At 42.0% G+C, this 22,520-nt stretch overlaps 1 protein-coding gene across 6 annotated transcripts; it reads left to right on the top strand.

The window, feature by feature from the left end:
- Nucleotides 1–5: 5 nt before the first annotated feature.
- CYP2R1 (cytochrome P450 family 2 subfamily R member 1) lies at nt 6–20,760 on the top strand. Of its 6 annotated transcripts, none has more exons than XM_082476011.1 (5): nt 6–3,560; nt 11,766–11,907; nt 15,775–16,407; nt 17,145–17,474; nt 18,703–20,760. In XM_082476011.1, exons 1-5 carry the CDS (start codon nt 3,270–3,272, stop codon nt 18,876–18,878), a joined length of 1,572 nt encoding a protein of 523 aa, XP_082332137.1. In that variant the 5' UTR covers nt 6–3,269; the 3' UTR covers nt 18,879–20,760. The 6 variants fall into 6 exon arrangements, with proteins under 6 accessions (XP_082332137.1, XP_082332136.1, XP_082332141.1 ...); XM_082476010.1 differs by having other exon boundaries at nt 6–3,707; XM_082476014.1 differs by having other exon boundaries at nt 3,539–3,609.
- The last annotated feature ends 1,760 nt before the right edge of the window (nt 20,761–22,520 follow it).

The following is a 22,520-nucleotide window of genomic DNA, read 5'->3' as shown; positions in this document are numbered from 1 at the left end:
CTCAAGGCTGGGGCTCCAGTGAGGCATGAGAGGCATTCACCTTGGGAGCAAAATAAGGGGACACCAAAATGCTTAGTAATAAAGATAATATTCTAATGTAACACTTTAAATTCAAAATTAATGCAAAAAAATCCATGATGAACAAGATATCAAATTTTTAATGGCCAACATCAGTACTGTTGATTTTTTTTCTTTTGCCTCAGGCTCCAATGTGGCTCGGCTAGGCACTTCCTTGACTCTCACTCCCTTCCATTCTGATGAAATGCAACTGTGAGTGCACATAATGAAATGTGGCAAGGAGGCACCTTGTGCTGATTGCTGATTGCATCACTGTGCGCTGGGGTGGGGGGTTGGGAGAGCACCCAGGGCTCAGGCCAGGGGAGCAGCCATCCAGGCACGGCAGGGAGCCCTCAGAATGCGTCCTGGAGGGAGGTTCCCAAAGCTCAAGAAAGAGGCTCTCACTGGAGCACAGACACTCTGTTGAAACCATTACGTGTCTGCACACAGAAATATCAGAGCCATGTACAGGGTTTTCACATTTCTCCAGGCACCCATTCAGCCCTGCATACTGAAGATGGGCTCTCTACCATGAAGCAGTGAAATGCTTCATTTCCTGTTCTACCAAACATCCCTGTCCTGATAAAGTCCACAGACAAACATAATATTGGTTGTTTTCTATCACGCTAGGAGCAAATGCAGGGAGGGGGAACAAAGAGAGCTACTTCTCTTTGCTGAGCGCTGAGAGAAGATGATAAATGATGAAAATGATGACAGGTAAGGATCTGTGTTCTGAGAGACTTTTAGTGAGTCGTGAAGACCTCCCACACACACACTGTCCCCAAGGGGCAGTGGAGGTGGGGATGAGGCATCTCATCAGTGCCATTAGTGAGTCAGGCTGCTGTCAAGGCTACAGCTCTCCTCTGCTAACGTAGGCAGGGGGAGAATGCCAAAGGAGAAATGCTCCTTACCTTAAGTGAATGGGAGGATATTTTTGGAATGGAAATTAATCGTTTTTGAAAATAGATGATGGAAAGGGGCCACTCTTGAACCAAGTACCATACTGCGTAACAGTTGTGGCCAGCCAGACAACGCAAGCTGAATGATGCTGGGGAAGGCAGGCAGGCGTGACCTCAGATATCCAGTAGGTGACATCACTCCACTCCTAGTGCCTCGGCATCACTGTGCTCCAGCTGCAATGCCAATATCCATCCTAGGCCATCTCCATTGACCTTTGGTTAGACATTGAGGACTAAGTTTAGCAATGATCATCTATCATATTATTTTTCCATTTTACTAGAAGATTCTTGACTAATAAGAATTTAAAGGAATCCCTAAGGGTAATATATTAGGCATTTGTAATAGGCAGTAGGTAGATATTCCGTGGCTGGAGATCCTGTGAAATGTACAGGACACTGGAGATGTCCATATACCAGATAGTGAGCTCAAAACAGTTAAACAGCAAAATTTAAGGTTACTAACTGCCTGGCTTCAGCTCCAGTGTATGTGCATCAGAAATATAGAAAGTGAGAGACTGGAAACACTCCTAGAGGACAAGGCTTGCTTAGTACATGGAGGCCTTTGCTCTCCCTATTGCCTCTTTGGAATATTTTCCCCCATATCTCCCCCTGGTCCCCCCATCCCCCACCTCTCACCTCCAATATGCTCACATCCTAATTCCCAGAACCAGAGTACGTTAGGTTTCACAACATGGAGCAATAAAATGGAACTAAAGTTGCTAAACAGCTGACTTTGAGGTGGGGAGATTATCCTGGATCATCCAGGTAGGCCCAATGGAATCACAAGTGTCCTTCTAAGTAGAAGGGACAGGCAGAAGGCAGGCAGAGAAGGGGGCAGAAGAGTCAGTGAGATGCAATGTGAGATGTTGCTACCTTTGAAGATGAAGATAAGGGAATAGGAGTTAAGGAACGTGGGTAGCCCCTAAAATTCGGAAAAGGCCAGGAAACTGATTCTCCTCTAGAGCCTCTAGAAGGAATGCAGCCATACCAACACCTAGCTTTTAACCCAGTAAGTCCTACTTTGGACTTCTGAGCACAAAATCTATAAGATAATAAATTTGTGGTTTTAAGGCACTGTAGTAATTTGTTACGGCAGCAGTAGAAAACTAATATAACTCCTTATCATTTGATCTAAGCTCAAATGTCATCTTCTTAAAGAGACTTTTCTTGACATCTCTCACCTGCTAAAGGATTTCCCCATGCCCAAGCATTCTCTATAACACACTTGTATTTTCGTCTGCTAATGACTGTCTAAAATTATTTTATGTGTTTATTCCTCCTCCCTCACAAGAATGTAAGTTCTAGGAGGGTAGGGACTTCGTTGCTCTTTTCACATATTATCTCCATTGCTTTGGATACCACTACATGGTGGATATTTTAAAAATACCTGTAGTGTGAATAAGCCTTAAGCTAATGAGGACCATAACACTCTTGCCACTGCTCAATCACAAAAGGCAGCTGTTAAAAAGAGTCCCATGCCCAGTAGGTCCTGTGTTGCAAGGAACTACCCAATACAAAACAGGAATAGAAACAGAAACAGCAAATAGCAATTTCCAAGTGGGCAATCAGTTGCTTAATTTTAGGTAGCGGAGGCAAAAAGTTTGAAGAGTAAGCACTATCCCTGGGCAACTGTAGACCAGAGAGTCTTCTGTGAGTGCCAAGAAGTAACCAGTTGGGAACGACTAGAAAGCTGTGAAAAGATATGTAATTAACTCAGGTTGCCTAAATATTGTGTAATTACAATTCATAAGGGATCACATGTAAAAATACCTCATAACATAGGACAAAAGAATAGATGAGTAAAAAAAGGATAAATAGTGAGATTATTTTCTTTTTATATTGATGGGTCAATTCTTTAACAGAGATTCTTAAGATTACCAGGTTTTGCTAAAGACTGCAGTACTGGTAATCTCCCCAGTTTTCTAGTCTGAAATAAGCAGACCTGGTTCCTAAAAAGATAACCACAGAAAAGGCTGGCTGCCGGGGACGCAGGATCCGCCTGACCCAGTGAGGTAGGCGGTGCTGTCATGTCTTCCAGGCCCAAGTGTCAACACCCCGGAAGAGGCCTCCAGGCTCTGTGCCCAACCAGCTGGGGCTTGCCTAGAGCCGCGCCCAGATCCACAGGGCCACCCGCCCTCCGCAGAGCGGACTCTGACCAGAACAAAGCCAAGAGTAACTGGCCCGAGGGCCCTACGCTCAGCCAGCCAATGGCCATGGAAGTGGGGCGGGACCTCGGGGTACCGGGCCAATACGATGCGGCGGGGTTGGAGCGCTCGCCGCGTCCCGGGGCGATGTGGTTTCGCAGCCCCAGCCCGGGCCATGTGGGAGCCTCAGGGTGCTGAGGCGTTCGCGGCGGCCCTCGGAGGCGCCCTCTTCCTGCTGCTCTTCGCGCTGGGGGTCCGCCAGCTGCTGAAGCAGAGACGGCCGTCGGGCTTCCCCCCGGGACCGTCGGGGCTGCCATTTATCGGCAACATCTACTCGCTGGGCGCCTCGGCCGAGCTCCCCCACGTCTACATGAAAAAGCAGAGCCAGGTGTACGGCGAGGTACAGCCGACGGGCCTCGGGCAGGGAAGGCCCGGGCCTTCCTCCCGGGGTGAGGGGATGTCCCACGCTTGTGGGTGCGAGCTGTCTGACCCCTCTCCGTGTGTCGGCAGCGTGGAGGGAAGCCGGCTTCCCAGGCCCGGGAGCGAGGTACTCAAGAGGCGCCGCTGTGGGAGGGAGAGCCCCGCCCAGCCGCGAGCCCCTCCCACCTGATGCCCGCGGGATACTGGCCGGATTCTCCCGCCCCCGAGGGCGATTAGGTGCCGCTCCCGCGCCTGCGCAGTGGGGCCTGGGTCCCGTGCCGCATGCCCGGTCGGGAGTGACGGGCGATACCCTCAGCCCGCCCAGCTTCTAGCGCCCACGGAGCCGCACGTAGTGGGTAGGTTAGCTTCCACCCACGGCTTCTCGAGAAAACCAGGTGTCCGAATTCTAGGACCGAGTTAATGGTTAATAGGAGGTCGTTGGATGTTTGCGTTTGAGAACGACTGGTCTAGGCGTCTGCCGAGAGGCTGAGAGAGCGCAGGTGAAGGCCTCTGGGAAATGACCGGGAAAGAGAGAATGAACTAATGAGTGAAAATCAGTGCGGGGTCGCAGTGCCGTGCTGTCTGCCCAGAGCCAGGAACGTCCCCGCAGCAAACACGGAGACTGCGCTGGCCGTGGGCCAGCCTCCCTTGCAGTGAGGGCGCCTAGGGGCAGGTCCTCTGGTCCTCCCCGTTTTACAGAGGAGGAAACTGCGGCACAGACCTGCTGAGTGACTTGCAGGCAGCCACGCCGCTGCGAACTAGCAGGGGAAAGGCCAAAACGCTAGCTTGTGTTTGGAAGGGTGTCCTGACCTCGAGGAGGCAGAAGTTTCCAGAACACTGGCACTAACCCGGCTCACTCGTTTCCTTTTGAATCCATTCTTTTATAGGAAACGACCAGCCAGGCTCTGCCAGGTGCTGGGAATAGAGAGGTGAAGAAGGCAGTCACAGCCCAATTTTAGGTAGTTACAGTCTAGCCAGAGAAAAAAATTAATCTAACGATCGACCACAAATTGTGTTTTGAAGGAAAAGTACCGCAGGGCTGTTTGGCAATTGCGGTGTTTCAGGTTTGGGCTTACATCCGTATTTAAACCAGCTTTTACAAGAATTATTCTAGGTTTCTGCAGTTCCCTGATGGTATATGTCGCTAAAGGGAGGCTGGGTTTAGATAAAGCAAATTGTGTAATTCTTAGATATTATTTTCCACCCTCCAGTTCTTCAGGAATTGAGTGTATTTCCATGATTTCCATGGAATATATTTGATCTCTGGTGTACAAAGCGTCATTAATATTTAGAGAAATCATAAGATGTGAAAGCACAAGACGAGAAGTTGAGTCCTCTTTCGTCAGGTAAAACTTGACCTTTACTTGTCTGAATCTTAAGTTTCCGCGATATGCGTAATGGTAATAATAATAACTGAACACAGTTAAGTGCTACTCAAATGTTCTTTGAGTAAATGTTAGTTATTAATTACAGAACAACTTATTAGGCCTACAAAGTAGAAAGTGTTTTTAGACCAGTTATGTGAAATGGTGTCATGCAGAATAGGAAGTTGTTTTTCATACGTAGATATTTGAACTGAAAGGAACTCTGTATTTACTATGAACATTCTTTTGGGAGAGGGGTAATTTAGTCTCATAATAGATTGCAAATTATAAATGTGCTGGAAGACTGTCATCTTGGCATAGGTAGACCTGGTACAATGGATAAAAATTTGGCATGAGTAACCAGTTTTATTGCTGGTACAACTATGTGAGGTAACCATAGCGCTTTGCAAAGAGGGCTCTTTACTATAAATCGAATAGGGTTGCTATTAAGTGCAAGAGGGGCAGAGGAAAAAGAGAAGAGTAGGCATGGTTTGAGTAACTCTGTTTTAGACTTAAGTTGAAAACCACCTAATGTATTAACCCTTTAAGCTACTTGCTCTTTATCTTAGTTGTGAAACACCCCTACAGGTCTCCCACTGTCTCAGAGGTATTTTCCAATTCTGACAAAGTCTCAAAGTTGGTATTGTTGCAGGAAGGGGGACCCCTTCCAGGGCCCCAGAGTGGGCTCTTGTCTAACACTAAGAAATGAATTGTCTGAGGAGACATACGTGCTGACAAAGCAAGAGACTTTATTGGAAAGGGGTGCCCGGGTGGAGAGCAGGAGGGTAAGGGAACGCAGGAGAACCGCTCTGCCATGTGGCTCGCATTCTCGGGTTTTATGGTGATGGGATTAGTTTCCGGGTTGTCTCTGGCCAATCATTCTGACTCAGGTTCCTTTCTGGTGGGCGCGCAACTGCTCAGCAAAGATGGATTCCAGCGAGGAGGATTCTGGGAGGTTGGTAGGACATGTGGACTGGCATCTCCTCTCTCCTTTTGGCCTTTCCTGTATTCCGGTTGGTGGCTTGTTAGTTCTATGTTCCTTACCAGGATCTCCTGTCATAAAATAACTCATGCAAATTGTTACTGTCTTTGCCTGGCCAGGGCGGGCAGTTTCAGTCAGTGTTTCCGCTAACAGTATGAGTTGTTAAAATACTATGCCTTTTTTGGAAGTGGAAGGAAACTATTATCTCCTGTACTTCAAGAAGGTTGTGGAAAGTTGTTTATATGTCGTACTTATAAATAGAATCTTATTTTTCCACTGTCTTACTTGATGACCTGGAGATGTGTGCTCAGAGAAAGCAAGCCCTGGACTTCAAAATTGCTTATAAGAAATGACAGGCACTTCAAGTGACACCTACTTTCATGAAGTCCGTGAATTCAATTCTTCTTCATAATTCTTGAAAGGAAGACAACCGGTGCTCAAGTCTTATACAGTCATTTTAAAGACAATCTTATATATAAATGTATCACACTGAGACTTAGCATTTCCTTGGAGATTCACTCTGAATGCGTAAGCTTCTGCAGTGACTAATCTTAACCCAGATTTCGAGAAGCATTCCCTAGCTAGCAAAGCTAGCACAAGGGGTTTTTACAGATTATTTTCAGGTAATGCACGTAAGGATAATAAAATAATTACTTTGAGGCAAGTGGTGTTGACAACCTATAATTTATTTATACAGTAAGCGTTTATTGAGATGTATGCAAGGCATTGAATGAGATTCCGTGGAGCGTTCAAAGATGAAAGAGATGAAATCACTGAATCTAAAGAGTTTATAATTTAGCAGGCAATCAGAAGACAGGAATATGAATGCTTTTGGCTTTAGGTAGTATTAACTAAGTGCCATGGGAACTTCTAAGCATGTGCTGTGGTGGTTCAAGGGAGAAAGAGAAAGAGAGTGCACCGAGAAAGGCTTCATGGAGGTTGGTCCTTAAAGACTTGGTGGGGTTTGGATGGTATGGCAGTCAAGGGAGGCATTCCAAATGAGAATACAGCCCAAGCAAATGTTGAAAAGTGTGTGGCAGTTATTTATCAGTTTTCATCAACAGCACTTTTTACATTCCTCTGTTATTAGCACTTAGCCCGTAGTGTTGTAATAATATGCTTAAATGTGTGTCTCCCCCACTATTCTTTAGTTCAGCATATATTTATCAGTTGTTATCATATGCTATGTATTAATACTATTCTAGATGTGAAGATTTAGCAATGAACAAAACAGGTGAAAATCCCTGCCCTCGTGTAGCTTACACTCTACCAGTGGAGGGGAGGCCGGGAGCAGGATAGGGACAATATAAACACAATAAATATATAATATGTTAGAGTACAGAGTAAGAAGTACACTAAATTAGTGTAAGGAAAATGGAGAATGCTAGGGGGTGAAATTTAAATGGGTTAGAGCAGACGTCACTGTAAAAAAAAGCATCTGAGCAAATATTTGAATGAACTGAAGGAGCAAGGTATGGGAATATCTAGGGGAAGAACATTCCAGGCCAAGGGAACAAGTACAAAGGCCATGAAGCAGGAGTATGCCATGTTGAGAATCACCTATAAAGAGACAAGTTAAGAGGCTGTTGAGATAACATAGGGGAGAAATGAAGGATTAGAGTGTTAGTGACAGAAGTGGTAAGAAATTGTCATATTCTGTCTGTATTGTTAAAGTTGAAACATCGTGACTGCTAAGCAGTGATGTGGGGCTTGGGTGAAAAATGGAGTCAACATGGGCAGCTCAGGACTCCCCTGGCAGTCCGGTGGTTAAGAATCCGAGCTTCCACTGCAGGGGGCGCAGGTTCGATCCCTGATCAGGGAACTAAAATCCCGCGTGCCGCGGTGTGGCCAAAAAAAACCCCCAAAAAACAAAAACCATGGGCAGCTTATGGACAGTTTGGGACCAGAATATAACTTGAAGGATGGCTGGAATGGTCATTAACTGAGATAGTGAAAAATCGTGGGTAGAGCTAGTTTGGGAATAGGGGAAGAGACTTGAAGATCATAGACTGACTTCTAGAAGGTGTTTCATGTGTTCCTGTTTCCATCCTTGCCAGCATCATAACTACCCCATAATAATAAAAATTATTGAATAAATTTAAAAATATATAAAACTAATCTTGGACCCTTCCATAGATTAAAGCAGCGTAAGGATGAATTTTCACAATTTGATTTACAAACTTCTACCAAAAGTCCTTGAAAAGAGCGTGTACCTGAATAGATGCTAGTTCAAGTAACAGTTTCCCCAGTTTTCACCGTCAAATAGAGGACCATCTCATTTTTGAGTAAAGGTGGATTGTATAACAGTTTTCTCAAGTTATGGCTCCTAGTTGGTTTTTGTAATCTCTAGTGTCCACAACCTGACAGCATTACCCTGAAATTAACTCCCCTGTTTGTTCTGCCTTCCTATTAACAGAATTTTTAATCCCATCTTTGTGAAATCGATCACAAAGTTGATTTAATCACAAAGTTGGGGATTTTTTCCTGCATCAGGACCACTGCCTATTCACTAATACCCTTTTTTATTGTCTCCACTTGTGATACTGTGATTTTTAATAAATGTGTATTTGGTCTTTGTACCTTTCCTGGCACAAGCTCCTAAAACCCTTGGAACTTCCTAAGTGTTGAGAGTGGTAGATGCATCTTTTGTTATTCATAATAAGCCCCTTTCACCCACCTCAGAGTTTATGTTAATGTTAATGGAAAGCCCTTAAGGATAGGAGCTTGTTGCCTGGAGAACTAACCAGGATTAGAGGGTTGAAACTTTCAGTTCTACTCATCTTACCTCTGGGGAAGGGAGAGGGGCTGGAGGTTGAGTCAGTCACCAGTGACCAATGATTTGATCAATCATGCCTAGGTAATAAAGCCTCCATAAAAATCCCTGAATTACAGGGCTCTGAGAGCTGCCATGGTGAATTGGTGAACACGTGGAGGTGAGCAGAGGCTAGCATGCCTGGAGAGAGCACGGAAGCTCTGCACCCCTTTCCTCATACCTTGCTGTTGGGCTGCAACCCGCAGGCCTGCAAGGCCTATACTTGCCCAGCTTCAAGACCGAAGAAAGAGCCCGGAGTCAGCAACGGAGACATCAGTGGATAGGGATCTTACATATCTGAAGCAAGGTCCTGGAGCGATACCCCACCGTGTGTGGCAGGTGGCAGGCAGGACCTGGCAGCAGGGGAAGGGGGCGGGGGATGACCAGTTACAGGGGAGTTGATTCAGGTTGGCTCATTGGTTATCAAGTACACTAGCAGAGGGGCACGCCCCTCGCTGCCCCTTTGATAAGAACAATCAGTAGCTGGAGCCTGGGGCAAGTATGTAGGAAGGTCAGTCATGTGAGTAGGGTATAGGTGAAGCAGGCATTGGTTGAGCAGGGGATATACAGAGAGCAAGAGAACAGCCATCTTGAGTGGCCTGACCATACACTTGCCCTATGCATCTCCTCCATATGCCTACTCCTGAGTTAACATCCTTTTATAAGAAACCGGTAATCTAGTAAGTAAAATATTTTCTTGAGTTCTGTGAGCCACTCTATCAAATTAATCAAACCTGAGGAGGAGGTCATGGGAACCTCTGACTTATAGCCCTTTGATCAGAAGCACAGGTAACAACCTCGACTTGTGATTGGAGTCTGAAGTGGGGGAGCACTCTTGTGATATTGAGCCCTTAACCTGTGGAATCTGACACTTTCTCCCGGTAGATAATGTCAGAATTGAGTTAAATTGTAGGACACCCAGCTGGTGTCCCAGAACTGCTTGATGTGTGGAAAATGCACACATCTGGTGTCATAGGTGTTGTAGTGGAGTACTGAGAGTAGAGGAGACACACAGGAGGAGGAATTTTTCCTTTATATCAGCTTAAAATTACGCTTCTATGAAAAGACTTTAAGACCATCCCATTACTGCTTTGGGAACTGAAAGAGCTCCATCTTTGCTCAGCTGGTAACCACTTCCTTTGTGCTGAAACTCCTACACTGCCACTTTTGACTAATACCTGTACTTGTGGCAGGCAGTCCATGCTCCTTCCCAAAGTTCTGGATGTACCTACTGCTCAGTTGGCAGGGCCCATCCTTGTGCCAAAGAGTCTTGCTCAGCTGGTTGATTCTGTTACTATTTGGAGGTCTTTATCACTTTTGCTACTGTAACTACTTCTGCTGAACTTCAATTCTCTGCTAAGTCTCCTGGTACCTCCCACCCCAGCCCCCAAAGTAGTGTGAATCATGGCTAAATCTGTTCTACCTGTTTGCCCAGAGATGAGGCTTGACTCAGTATTTTGGCTCTCAAAAGCTCTCGGCCACCCCCTGAGAGGATGGGGCTAAGCAATCTTTGCATCCCACTGATAAGGTAGCATTGTTCCTTCACTGGACTAGGCCTCTATATAGGGCTAGCTAGAATAGACTACAGGAGGTGTGACATTGTAAGTGAACCTGCGGTGAAGCACATAAGAAGCTTCAGCAAGGAATAGGATGGGTATCCCATCTTTTAGCTGAGGGGCAGCCACCTGTGCCAACGTGGCGGATGCCAGTCCTCCAAGGTCAAATTCCCTTAGGGCCCTCTTTGTTAACTTTGTGGAATTCAGGGGCCCAAATAAATAAGCCTGTGAGTTTCAGTATGTCTTGTTGAGGAGAGGGCAATTTTCCCCTCTGCCCCTCTTGAGTACTTTTGGCTGGACTAATAATAAAATTGACACAAGACAGATTAACAGGAGAAAAATAAACACATTTGAATCCATGCGCATGGAGGTCTCACAGACATGGGATGGAGGAAGTGGCCAAAGCAGGCAGATGTTCTACTTCTTAGACAAAGAACCAATAAATTTGCAAAGAATTGACAGGACAAAGAAACTTTGGTTTTGGGTGCCCAGTTGGTGAAGAATCTAAACAGAGTTTGTGCTTGGGCAGTAAATTAAAGAAGTAACAAGATTTGTTTAAAAAGGATTCTCACCCCCATATTCCCTATCTTTGGCAATAAGGGTGTCCTACCTCCAGATGCATGGAGTATACCTTTAACATGAGAGATTTATTTCCTGCTTTCAGGGAGACAAAAAAGAGAGAGTGTCCCTCTTTTTTTTTTTTTTTCCTTTTTTTAAAATTTTGGCTGTGCCGAGCAGCTTGCAGGATCTCAGTTCCCTACTAGGGATCGAACCCAGGGCACAGCAGTGACAGCACCAAATCCTAACCACTAGGCCACCGGGGAACTCCCTAGAGTGTCCCTCTTACGTTGGCCATTTCTTCAGTAACTTTAATTCAAAATAATTAATATGCCATTGAGGCATATTTTGGGGTTGCATATCCTGGGCCCCAACATTTTATACTTCAAAAGTTGTCTCTCAGGCCTTTGACAATCCCCTCCCCTACCTAAACCTGGAATAATAAATGATGTGTAGATGGAGCCACTTCCTCATTCATCTTGGAAATAAACAGATGCTGAGATTTCATTGAATATTTTGAGTTGGAATGAATTTTAAAAGAGCATAAATATCAAGTATTTCTTGATTTTCTGTGGCAGCCCTGAAGCCCAAAAAGTTTAAGGGTTCTGCCAGGTGTCCTGTATCTGTTTAATGGCAAAGCTCAAACTAGAACCCAGGCCTCCTGAGTCTGGTACTCTTTTCATTACACCATTTATAAGATTATGTCTTGAGCCACTGAATGCGTAATGAAATCATGGTCTTTGACGTGCCTTGTAGAGAGAAGGCACTCTAAACATTGTCAGTTGAGTAATAAATGCCAGCATTTTCAGGGAGTAACAAATACTGGGAGAGCTGGACTTAGTATATGTGGATTTCTATGGTTATATTTCTCCATATATTTTGCCATTTAAATGTTTTTCTTTTCTTCTCAAAGATCTTCAGTTTGGATCTTGGAGGTATATCAGCTGTGGTTTTAAATGGCTATGATGTAGTAAAGGAATGCCTTGTTCATCAAAGTGAAATTTTTGCAGACAGACCATGCCTTCCTTTATTCATGAAGATGACAAAAATGGGAGGTATGTTTATTTTCACCTACCTAATGATTTACTAAACTATTTTAAATCACATTTCCTTTTCTTTTTTAAATTTATTTATTTATTTATTTTTGGCTGCGTTGGGTCTCCATTGCCGTGCACGGGCTTTCTCTAGTTGCGGTGAGCAGGGGTTACTCTTTGTTGTGGTGCGCGGGCTTCTCATTGCAGTGGCTTCTCTTGTTGCAGAGCATGGGCTCTAGGCACGTGGGCTTCAGTAGTTGTGGCACATGGGCTCAGTAGTTGTGGCTCACAGAGTGCAGGCTCAGTAGTTGTGGCGCACGGGCTTAGTTGCTCCTCAGCATGTGGGATCTTCTTTGACCAGGGCTTGAACCCGTGTCCCCTGCATTGGCAGGTGGATTCTTAACCACTGTGCCACCAGGGAAGTCCCCACATTTCTTATTTTATGTAAATTTAGTACATAGAGATTGGATTCTGTTGTACTGATTAACAGAAAAGTATTAATTAGTTAATTTAGGTTACAGACCCTAATATTTGAGGACCTTTCAGGCTGCATTACATTCATATTTTAGGTCAGTACATGCTAATTCTACTGTTGTAATCCAGTTCTAATAAATATTGTAAATAATGTTTTAAATAATTAGCACTTAATAATATGTGCAGGTTTTGTGAAACAGGTTAAGAATACATACACATGCACATATACTTGAATCAAAAGTATCTTTGAAGCTAGTCTTGAGTACTTGGTGACATTTTATTATTATTTTACTTATAAGCTTATAGACCCTGAAACAGCCTTTCTTAACTACTAATTAATAGTAAATGAAGAATTGTGGGTTTGTGTAAAGGACTAGTATTCTCTATGGTTTAGTGTTGATCAGTGTCGGATGATTGCATATTCAACAAGGGAGAAAGGCTGAAAGTTAACAGAACGGATGAGACGAAAGCAGCAACAGAAAGCCTAAAATAGAATGTTGACGTCAGATACATCCGTTTTCATACTTAATAGTATAAGAGTTTTTATCTCCAAAATTTTCCAGTTCAATGAGAGCTTCACTCTTCATTTGAAAGAAAAATTCAACAATATCTTGGCTACATAGACTAAAGAAGACATTGATTGAAAAGGAAAAAAATAAAAATTAACCATATATTAAATTGCAAAGCAAATCAATTAATGCAAAGAAAACACCAGTTTTAAAGGCCAAATTCTTAGGCCAGGGCATGATGACACTTGAAAGCAATAATATAAATAAAAAACAAATCTCCAGCTTCTTAAATACTCTTCCAAGTAATAATTAGGCCAAAGAAGAAATTATACCACAATTATAATAGAAGACCTTTAAAGAAATTATGAAAATGTATGATGTGATCAGAGTAATATTTAGGATAAACTATATGTTTTTTGAAGCTATAAACTTATAGTTTAGACTGTTTTTATCATAAAGAAAGAAAAAACATGCATTCAACTTAAGATTTTCAAAGAAATAGTTAGAGAAAAAATAAGTAGAAAATTAGATGTGTTGGGCTTCCCTGGTGGTTCAGTGGTTAAGAATCTGCCTGCCAGTGCAGGGGACACGGGTTCGAGCCCTGGTCCGAGAAGATCCCACATGCCGTGGAGCAACTAAGCCCATGCGCCACAACTACTGAGCATGCGCTCTAGAGCCCACGAGCCACAACTACTGAAGCCCGCGTGCCACAACTACTGAAGCCTGTGCGCCTAGAGCCTGTGCTCCGCAACAGGAGAAGCCACCACAATGAGAAACCTGTGCACCACAACGAAGAGTAGACCCTGCTCGCCGCAGCTAGAGAAAGCCCATGCGCAGCAGCAAAGACCCAACACAGCCAAAAATAAATAAATAAATAAATAAATTTATTAAACAAGAAAGAAAATTAGATGTGGTTTTTTTTTGGCTGCACTGCCCAGTTTGCGGGATCTTAGTTCCCAACCAGGGATTGAACCTGGGCCCTCAGCAGTGAAAGCATGGAGTCCTAACCATTGGACCACCAGGGAATTCCCTAGATGTGTTATTTTAAGATGCATATGCACTGAACTTGGAAGTGGGAAATGAGAGCCACCATAAACCCACTCTTTGAATAGGAAAAAGTGGCCCTTTAGGCGGGCTCAGCCCATGCCTGGGCACACAGACTGGCCAGTATACGGTTATAATCAGGCTCCTGTGTACCTTCTTGTGTGTAACTGTATGCATATATTACACACATGTATCCCATATGCACACATTGCTCTTGGGCTTGCTTTCATCTCAGTGCCTTTGCACTGGTTCTCTCTACCTGCAGTGATGTTTCCCTGGATATCTGCTTGACCCATTCCCATCTCCTGTGTCTTTACTTATGTCACCTTCTCACTGAGGCTTTTCCTGACCGCACTATGTCTCCTTCCTTGCTATATAATTTGTTTGTCTCTCCTCACTAGTATGTAAGCTCCATGAGAAATAGCCATCTTTGCCTCTTTTGTTCACTGATATATCTAAGACACTTTAGGTCCAGAAATACATTATGTTGAATGAATAGTCATCTGGGAGTATAGAAAAGAGAATGGAATATGGCATATAAAATTGCTGCACAGCGTTAAAGACCCCCTTATGTATGGTTAATTTCATCATAGGTTCCAAATTCAAAAACTGTTGCACAAAAGTTGTTGGAATGTAAATTACATAGGTACCTCATGTAGACAAGAGAACATGACATTTTTCATCATAGGTATACCTATGTACCAATTATGAATGAAATTCCAAGTAAACTACACGTTACAGAAATATATATGCTGAAGAAGTTTTTTTCTTGATAATCGATTTAAAGGGAAAATATTCCATAGTAGACATATCAGTACAGCAGAGTATACTGTGGAGACTGAGATTTTAAGGCAAGCAATATCAACATTAGAAGTTTGAGTTTCATGTTTGTCCCCTTAGTTTGTGCTGCTATAACAAAAATATATAGAGTGAGTGGCTTAAACAACAGACAGTTATTCTCACAGATCTGGAGGCTAGGAAATTCAAGATCAAGGTGCTAGCAGAACAGTGTCTGGAAAGAGCCTGCTTCCTGGCTTGCAGACTGCTGTCTTCTCCCTGTATCCTCACATAACCAAGAGCAGTCATCTCTTCCCACATCCCTTCTTATAAGGGCACTAAGCTCATTCATGAGGTCTCATTACATAATTATTTCCCAAAGGCCCCACCTCCTAATACCATCACATTGGGGATTAGGCTTCAACATTTGAATGTTGTGGTGGCACAAACATTCAGTCCCTAGCACCTGCTTTTGGCTTGAGTATTTCCACTACGTTGACACCTCATTCAGGCCATCCTTGCCACTGCCAGTTATAGTATTAGGTAACATATGCCTTTAATGGGAGGAAATTTGTATTCTAAAATCTAGTTTCTTAAAGCAGGAAATTTCTAATTCTAGAAGGATGATTTCTCAGGTATGTGTTTAGTCCAGGATAAAATTTTGCCCATAGAACACACAGTCATTCGTCTTTTGTAAATTAGGCTTATAGTAGAAGTTGGATAACAAAGTCACCCAAGACCTAGTTCACCCAGGTTGAATTACACAAGACAGTTCAGTTTCTTGTGGTGGGAGATTATAGGTCTTTTCTGCCTTTGCCCAGATGAGAAGTATAGATAAGCTTTATCTGTTTATAATATTCCATGGCTGATGAGGAGTAAAGAATAGGGCTTAACTACTGGGTCTAGTTTTAGTTTTATAGAAAATTTGGAGAAGAATGAATAGCCATCTTTTTTTTTTTTCTTCCCTGCATAGCATTTTTAGCTGTTAGATACAGGGATGTAGGAATGATAAAATTTTTTAATAGTTTCATAGAAAGATAATTTGGAGAAGAATGACTAACCATCCCTTTTTTTTTTTTTTAAGGCTTACTCAATTCCAGATATGGCCGAGGATGGGTTGATCACAGAAAATTAGCTGTAAACAGCTTTCGCTGTTTTGGATATGGCCAAAAGTCTTTTGAATCTAAAATCTTAGAAGAAACCAAATTTTTCATTGATGCTATTGAAACATACAATGGTAGCCCTTTTGACTTTAAACAATTAATAACAAATGCCGTTTCAAACATAACCAATCTGATCATTTTTGGAGAACGATTCACTTACGAAGACACTGATTTTCAGCACATGATTGAGTTATTTAGTGAAAATGTGGAACTAGCCACCAACGCCGCAGTCTTCCTCTATAATGCCTTTCCATGGATTGGCATCTTACCTTTTGGAAAACATCAACAGCTGTTTAGAAATGCAGCTGTGGTCTATGACTTTCTCTCCAGGCTTATTGAAAAAGCTTCCATCAACAGAAAACCTCAGTTACCTCAGCATTTTGTTGATGCTTATTTAGATGAGATGGATCAAGGTAAAAATGACCCATCATCTACTTTCTCCAAAGAAAACCTGATTTTCTCTGTGGGTGAACTCATCATTGCTGGAACTGAAACTACAACCAATGTGCTACGGTGGGCAATTCTTTTCATGGCCCTTTATCCTAACATTCAAGGTAAGGATTCTGGTGATCTCAAGGTCTGTTCTTACATTTAGGGCTCACACGTGTTTTAGAGTCTTTGGCCATGTACCAGGCATTTTATTTAGGAACTTCTGCCGTGCTATCCAAAAAGAGAAGCATTGAATATCTGTAAGGTTTTCAAAACTGTTATCTAAATTCGTATAAAAACCTCAGAGTTGTCTTATAATACCTATTGTATAAATGAGGGAAAAGGCTGAGTGACTGATTTGCCCAATCCCTTCTAGTGCTGAGCTGGGACCTGAACCCTGGTGGTGGTGGTTGTTGTTTTTCGGCTGCACTACGCAGCATGCAGGATCTTAGTTCCCCAACCAGGGATCGAACCCGTGCTTGCTGCAGTGGAAGCATGGAGTCTTAACCACTGGACCGCCAGGGAAGTCCCAACCCTGTTTTTTTTTTAATTTAAGTTTTTATGCTTCACTCTTTTCCTTGCTGAGAGTGTTGTTATTCTAATTCTAGATTTGTTTAATTTTTATTTTTATTACTTATAATGTGTTTTTCACAACAAAATTACTTAGAGCGTTGGGTACTGGTTGTATAAGATACGTGGCACATATTTAAATAGAACTCCCAGATAATGAAAAATCTGAATCTGGGTGTACCCATACCTTGTTGGCTTACTACAGGTTATCTTTTGTTTTATCCTAAAGGGAAATTACTTTAGATATAATTCTAAGAAGTGCATAATAACTTGAACACTTTTTCTCTTACAGGACAAGTTCAGAAAGAGATTGATTTAATTATAGGACCCAGTGGGACACCTTCTTGGGATGACAAATGCAAAATGCCTTATACAGAGGCAGTTTTACATGAAGTTTTAAGATTCTGTAATATAGTGCCGTTAGGGATTTTCCATGCAACCTCTGAGAATGCAGTTGTACGTGGTTATTCCATTCCTAAAGGCACAACAGTAATTACAAATCTTTATTCTGTACACTTTGATGAAAAGTATTGGAGAGACCCAGAAATATTCTATCCAGACCGATTTCTGGACAGCAATGGATATTTTGCCAAGAAGGAAGCTTTTGTTCCCTTTTCCCTAGGTAAGAGAACTTTCACAGGGGCATAACTTTAGGACAAAGTATAATGATGATTTATCATGTATAACATCTTAATCTGAAGCATTCTATTGTAGAGTTAATATCCCAAATCTGAAAATAGTATTGACACTTACAGGAGAGAATGGTTTAATTAGAGCTCATTAACACCTCTTTCTACTCAAAATAAACAAGCCATAATTGAGCAGCTAGAAAGAAACTGATGAGAAGCTCTGGCTTTTTCTGAAACTTTCTTGCTTGTGGATTTTGGCTTGTAATTAAAACTTGTAGAGCTAGAAATCAGTAACAGGCAGCTTGAGAAACAGACCCAGGGACAGGAATGACATCATAACTTGAAGTGAAACTAGAATCTAGCTCTCTTGGCTCTCAATTATTATACCTCATCTCCAAAAATATTGCATCTCCTGTGAAGAAGTACACAGATCACAAGACCCATGGAAGATGGACTGGAAAAATCCTTTCACTGGGGAAGGGTGCACATGCAGTCATTTGAAATGAAATGAACTTCTCCTGGGTCAAGAGAACAAAGTGTCACACCTCAGATCTTTCATGGCATATCTCAGGCTCTGTTGCCACATTTTGCCAAGGAAGTGGAGAATAGAACTAATGAGCTTACAAAAGTGCATGACCTTACAAAAGAAGGTAAAGAAATGGGCTCTGGGAACCAAAGTGCCAATTTCTATTCTTTGCGGCTTAAGAAAATCCTTTAATAAACATAAATTCCAGGCTTCCCTGGTGGCACAGTGGTTAAGAATCCGCCTGCCAATGCAGGGGACACGGGTTCGAGCCCTGGTTCGGGAAGATCCCACATGCCGCGGAGCAACTAAGCCCATGCTCCACAACTACTGAGCATGCGCTCGAGAGCCCGCGAGCCACAACTACTGAGTCCACGATTCACAACTACTGAAGCCTGTGGGCCTAGAGCCCGTGCTTCACAACAAGAGAAACCACCACAATGAGAAGACTGCGCACCGCAACGAAGAGGAGCCCCCGCTCTCCACAACTAGAGAATGCCCGCGCGCAGCAACGAAGACCTGACGCAGCCAAAAATAAATAAATAAACAAATTTATTTAAAAAATAAATGAATAAAATAAATATAACTTCCTCTAAATTTCTTTAAATTCCAGATTTCCTGAATGGTACGTATTAGACATAAATTTTGGTAAATATTGTGGATTTAGAAAAATTATTATGCCTGTTTTTTATGTTGAGGGAGAAGACATTGTCTTGGAGAACAGCTGGCTCGGATGGAAATGTTCCTGTTTTTTACAACATTGCTTCAGCGATTTCACTTGCATTTTCCAAATGAACTGGTTCCAAATCTGAAGCCCAGGTTAGGCATGACGTTGCAACCCCAGCCCTACCTCATCTGTGCAGAAAGACGCTGAACGTGCCTGGATGTTTCGTGGAACAAGGTGTTTGCCTCACCCCTGACCCTTGTTTAGACACTGTGTGTGTTTGTATAAGAATCACAGCATCATAAAAACCAAATGAACACAGATGTGTCTTTAAAAACTGTAATAATAGCATTAGCTATTATTTTTTCCAACCTTTTATGACTTATAAGGTAGAATTATCTGAGGAAAACAGAGGTACAAATGACAGTTGTTGCTTAAGATACTAAGAAGGGCCATCGATGCCCTGACTTTTCAGCCTGTTGTTGAGCACCAGGTACCCCTCATCCCTTCTTGACTCCAATTTGCTCCTGTCTGGGCTCTTTGCTTCCAAATGTCAATGCCAGCTCATTTCTGATCAGCTATTGCCGTTAATAGATTGTGTGGTACTAGTCCAGTTTAATAGTGGACTAAAGAAGAAATTAGAACCCAAATAAATGAGTTTGGACTACAGAGGTATTTTAGACATGGTGGCAAATGATAGAATAGATAGCTATACAGTATATTTAATGTAAAACCTGCCAGTGCTTTCAAATCTTACTTCCTACTATAGCTTCATAAGAGTTGCGGCATCATTCTTCCTACAAATGAGGGTCCCTGTGACCCTCATAGCAGCAGTTAAGTAGATAGGAAATTACAATAAGGTATTTAAAAATGACACGTAACTTTCTTTTTCTTTTTCTTTTTTTTGGGGGGCCACCGTGCAGCTTGTAGAAACTTAGTTCTCTGACCAGGGATTGAACCCAGGCCCTCTGCAGTGAAAGCACCGAGTCCTAACCACTGAACCACCAGGGAATTCCTGACACATGCCTATTCTTTGTAGGCACAGACTTTTTCCCTAGTACCATTTTTTTTCCAAAACTAGTCACAGGGCTTAAAGATTGAATCCTTTTACCTTTTAGAGGTCTCTAGGCATTTCCTTGGATTACTGTTACTTTTCTAAAAAGAATACTATTCAAATCCAAAAAACATGCTTTAGAGGCAAGGTAACTGCATAAATTGGGACACTTGAGAATGATGGGCTTCTATTAATAATTATACCGTAAAATAAGTGTAAACTGTGACTGTCCTGTTCAAACTGGTATGTATAGTCACCCATTTATACCTTTTTTTAAGCAATATTTCTTCTACAGTTGTACATTAAGGGTTCATGCTCTTGTAACGTAGCTCATGAATAGTCACAGCCTCAGAGTAAATGCACATAACAATGATTTCTGTTAGGAATATGAATTTAACCTTAGTTTGACTTTATCTGTTGAATATTTTCAGGTGTATATGTGATAAATCAGGAGTCTTTGCATCTCTGATATATTAAGATGTTTCTAGTTGCAAGGGGGAAAAGGTCCTGTGCAAATTTACAAAATAATAAAGGAGAAATTCAGAGGTAGCAAGGCAGTTTTAGGGTAGGTATGACCTAGATGCTTCATGCTGTAATCAAGATCCTGTTTCTTCACATCCCTCAAGTTTGCTTTCCAGATGATATCAGCTTTATCTTAAGGCTGGCTCATGGAAGTACATGTGTTTTGCCCACATCCTTTCAAGACAGTGAGCTTGGATTGTTTTTGGGAGAGCAAGGGAGCTTTTCAGATGTTCTCCCCAAACTGTTCTTTGTGTCCCATAGGTCCTAACCAAGTTATGTGTCCATCCATTAAAACTATGTCTTGTGAACATGGAAGCAGCCCAAGTGCCCATTAACAGATGATTGGATTAAGAAGATGTGGTATATATACACAATGGAATATTAGTCATAAGAAAGAATGAAATTCTGCCATTTGCAGCAACATGGATGGACCTAGAGAATATTATGCTTAGTAAAAGAAGTCAGAGAAAGACAAATACTGTATGATATCACTTATATGTGGAATCTAAAAAAGAATGTATATGCACAACAGATGCACAGATAGAGAACACAAATTTGTGGTTACCAAAGGGGAGAGGGGAGTGAGGAGAGACAAATTAGGGGTGTGGGATTAACAAACTACTGTGTATAAAATAAATAAGTAAATAAGCAACAAAGACATACTGTATAGCACAGGGAATTATAGCCATTATCATATAGTAACTTAAAATGGAGTTATATAATGCAAAAATACTGAATCACTATGCTATACACCTAAAACTAATATAATATTGTAAATCAACTATACTTCAATTAAAAAAAAATGTCTTGTGAGTGGGATTATCGTTCCCTTATGCCTGACTATTAGAGCCAGTGATGGAGCTGGCTTCGCTCAAGTACATGTGTTACATAGTGTTAGTATAGTTACCTAAACAAAAATAAGGAGAGTTATGAAAAGAAGAGGAACTCTTGACTAGAAGACTAATTACAGTGTCTATCTCACTGCCCTCTGACCACTTACTAAGCCAAGCAACTTTCTAACCTACCCCCCTGACTCTTGTTAATTATACTCACTCAAGTTGTTCCTTGGTCTTTGCTCTTCCTTTGACACAGGAAATGTCCTATCCCTGGGCCTCCTACTTACTGTCATATCGCATATGTTGAAATCTACAGACTGAGGGTTCTGTGGGCTTTGGTGGTCTTACTGAGCAAAGCCATGTAAGTGACCTAGAGTAGTTATAATCAAAATTGAGGAAGCCTTATTTTGCTCTGGTATACCACCACTATTTCTTCTAGGATGATTAAGAACTCCATCAACCTACACAGAATGGAAAACATGCTATTTACTTTCTTTACCTTGCATCTAAGGAAATGTTATATTTTTCCCTAATCAAGTTAATGCCAACCTGATAAGTCATTTAAGTATGTAGATTCATAACTGGTTAATGGTAGAAGAGGTTTACTGTCACTTGATGTGCTCATTTTATAGCCAAGGAAGTAGGGGTTCAGACAGGGAAATGATTCCTCTAGTTCATAGTAGAGGCATGGCCCTCTTTCACCTCATATATGTATATTTTTTATCCAAACTGTGTTTATTGGGATGGTTCCCCATTCATCTTGATTCACAGTGCTTTTAGTGCTTCCATTTGAAGGAGCATCCTTTTGTAAGCCTTGCTTTTCCTCCTAAGGGCTGGCAGAGACAGTAGAGCAGCCAACACACAAAACTACCATTTGTGCATGGCTAAAGATGGTGATTTTACAACATCTTGGGCATTTCACATTCATGAAGTAAGTACTGGGGCTCTGCACCAGGCGCTTCTGCTTGTGTTTCTTCTTCTCTTCTGAAGAGGGATGAAGGAGCTCCTTTGCGAATGCATGTTCTTGTGGGGAGGTCATCACCACTGGAAAGGCCATCTCTTAGTCTTTTTACTCACACCCAATAATTTATACTATGCTTTACAACTTATAAGGTTGTTTCCATACTGTCAACTCTTGACAGTTTGGAGCCAATTAACTGGTAAAATAAAATACTGCATTTTTAGAAAAATATAAATTAACATGAATTTAGTAAGTAATCCATAATGGAAAATATTTATTTTTTGGAACTACGTAGTAACAGACTATAGATCTACTGCAATGGGAATACCTTCTCTCTGATCAGTCAGTGGTGAGCTGCTAACTTAAAATGTTGGAAATTTCACTTCTGATTCAAGATGGCAACTGAGCACACTTATTTCTTCTCTACAAATGCCATTGAAATAACCATAAGGATAGAAAAAGGGATAAAGACATTGAGA

Source organism: Balaenoptera physalus (assembly GCF_965194825.1).
Source record: "Balaenoptera physalus genome assembly, chromosome: 10".
Classification (NCBI taxonomy): domain Eukaryota; kingdom Metazoa; phylum Chordata; class Mammalia; order Artiodactyla; family Balaenopteridae; genus Balaenoptera; species Balaenoptera physalus.
This window is presented reverse-complemented; position numbering and strand designations above follow the sequence as displayed.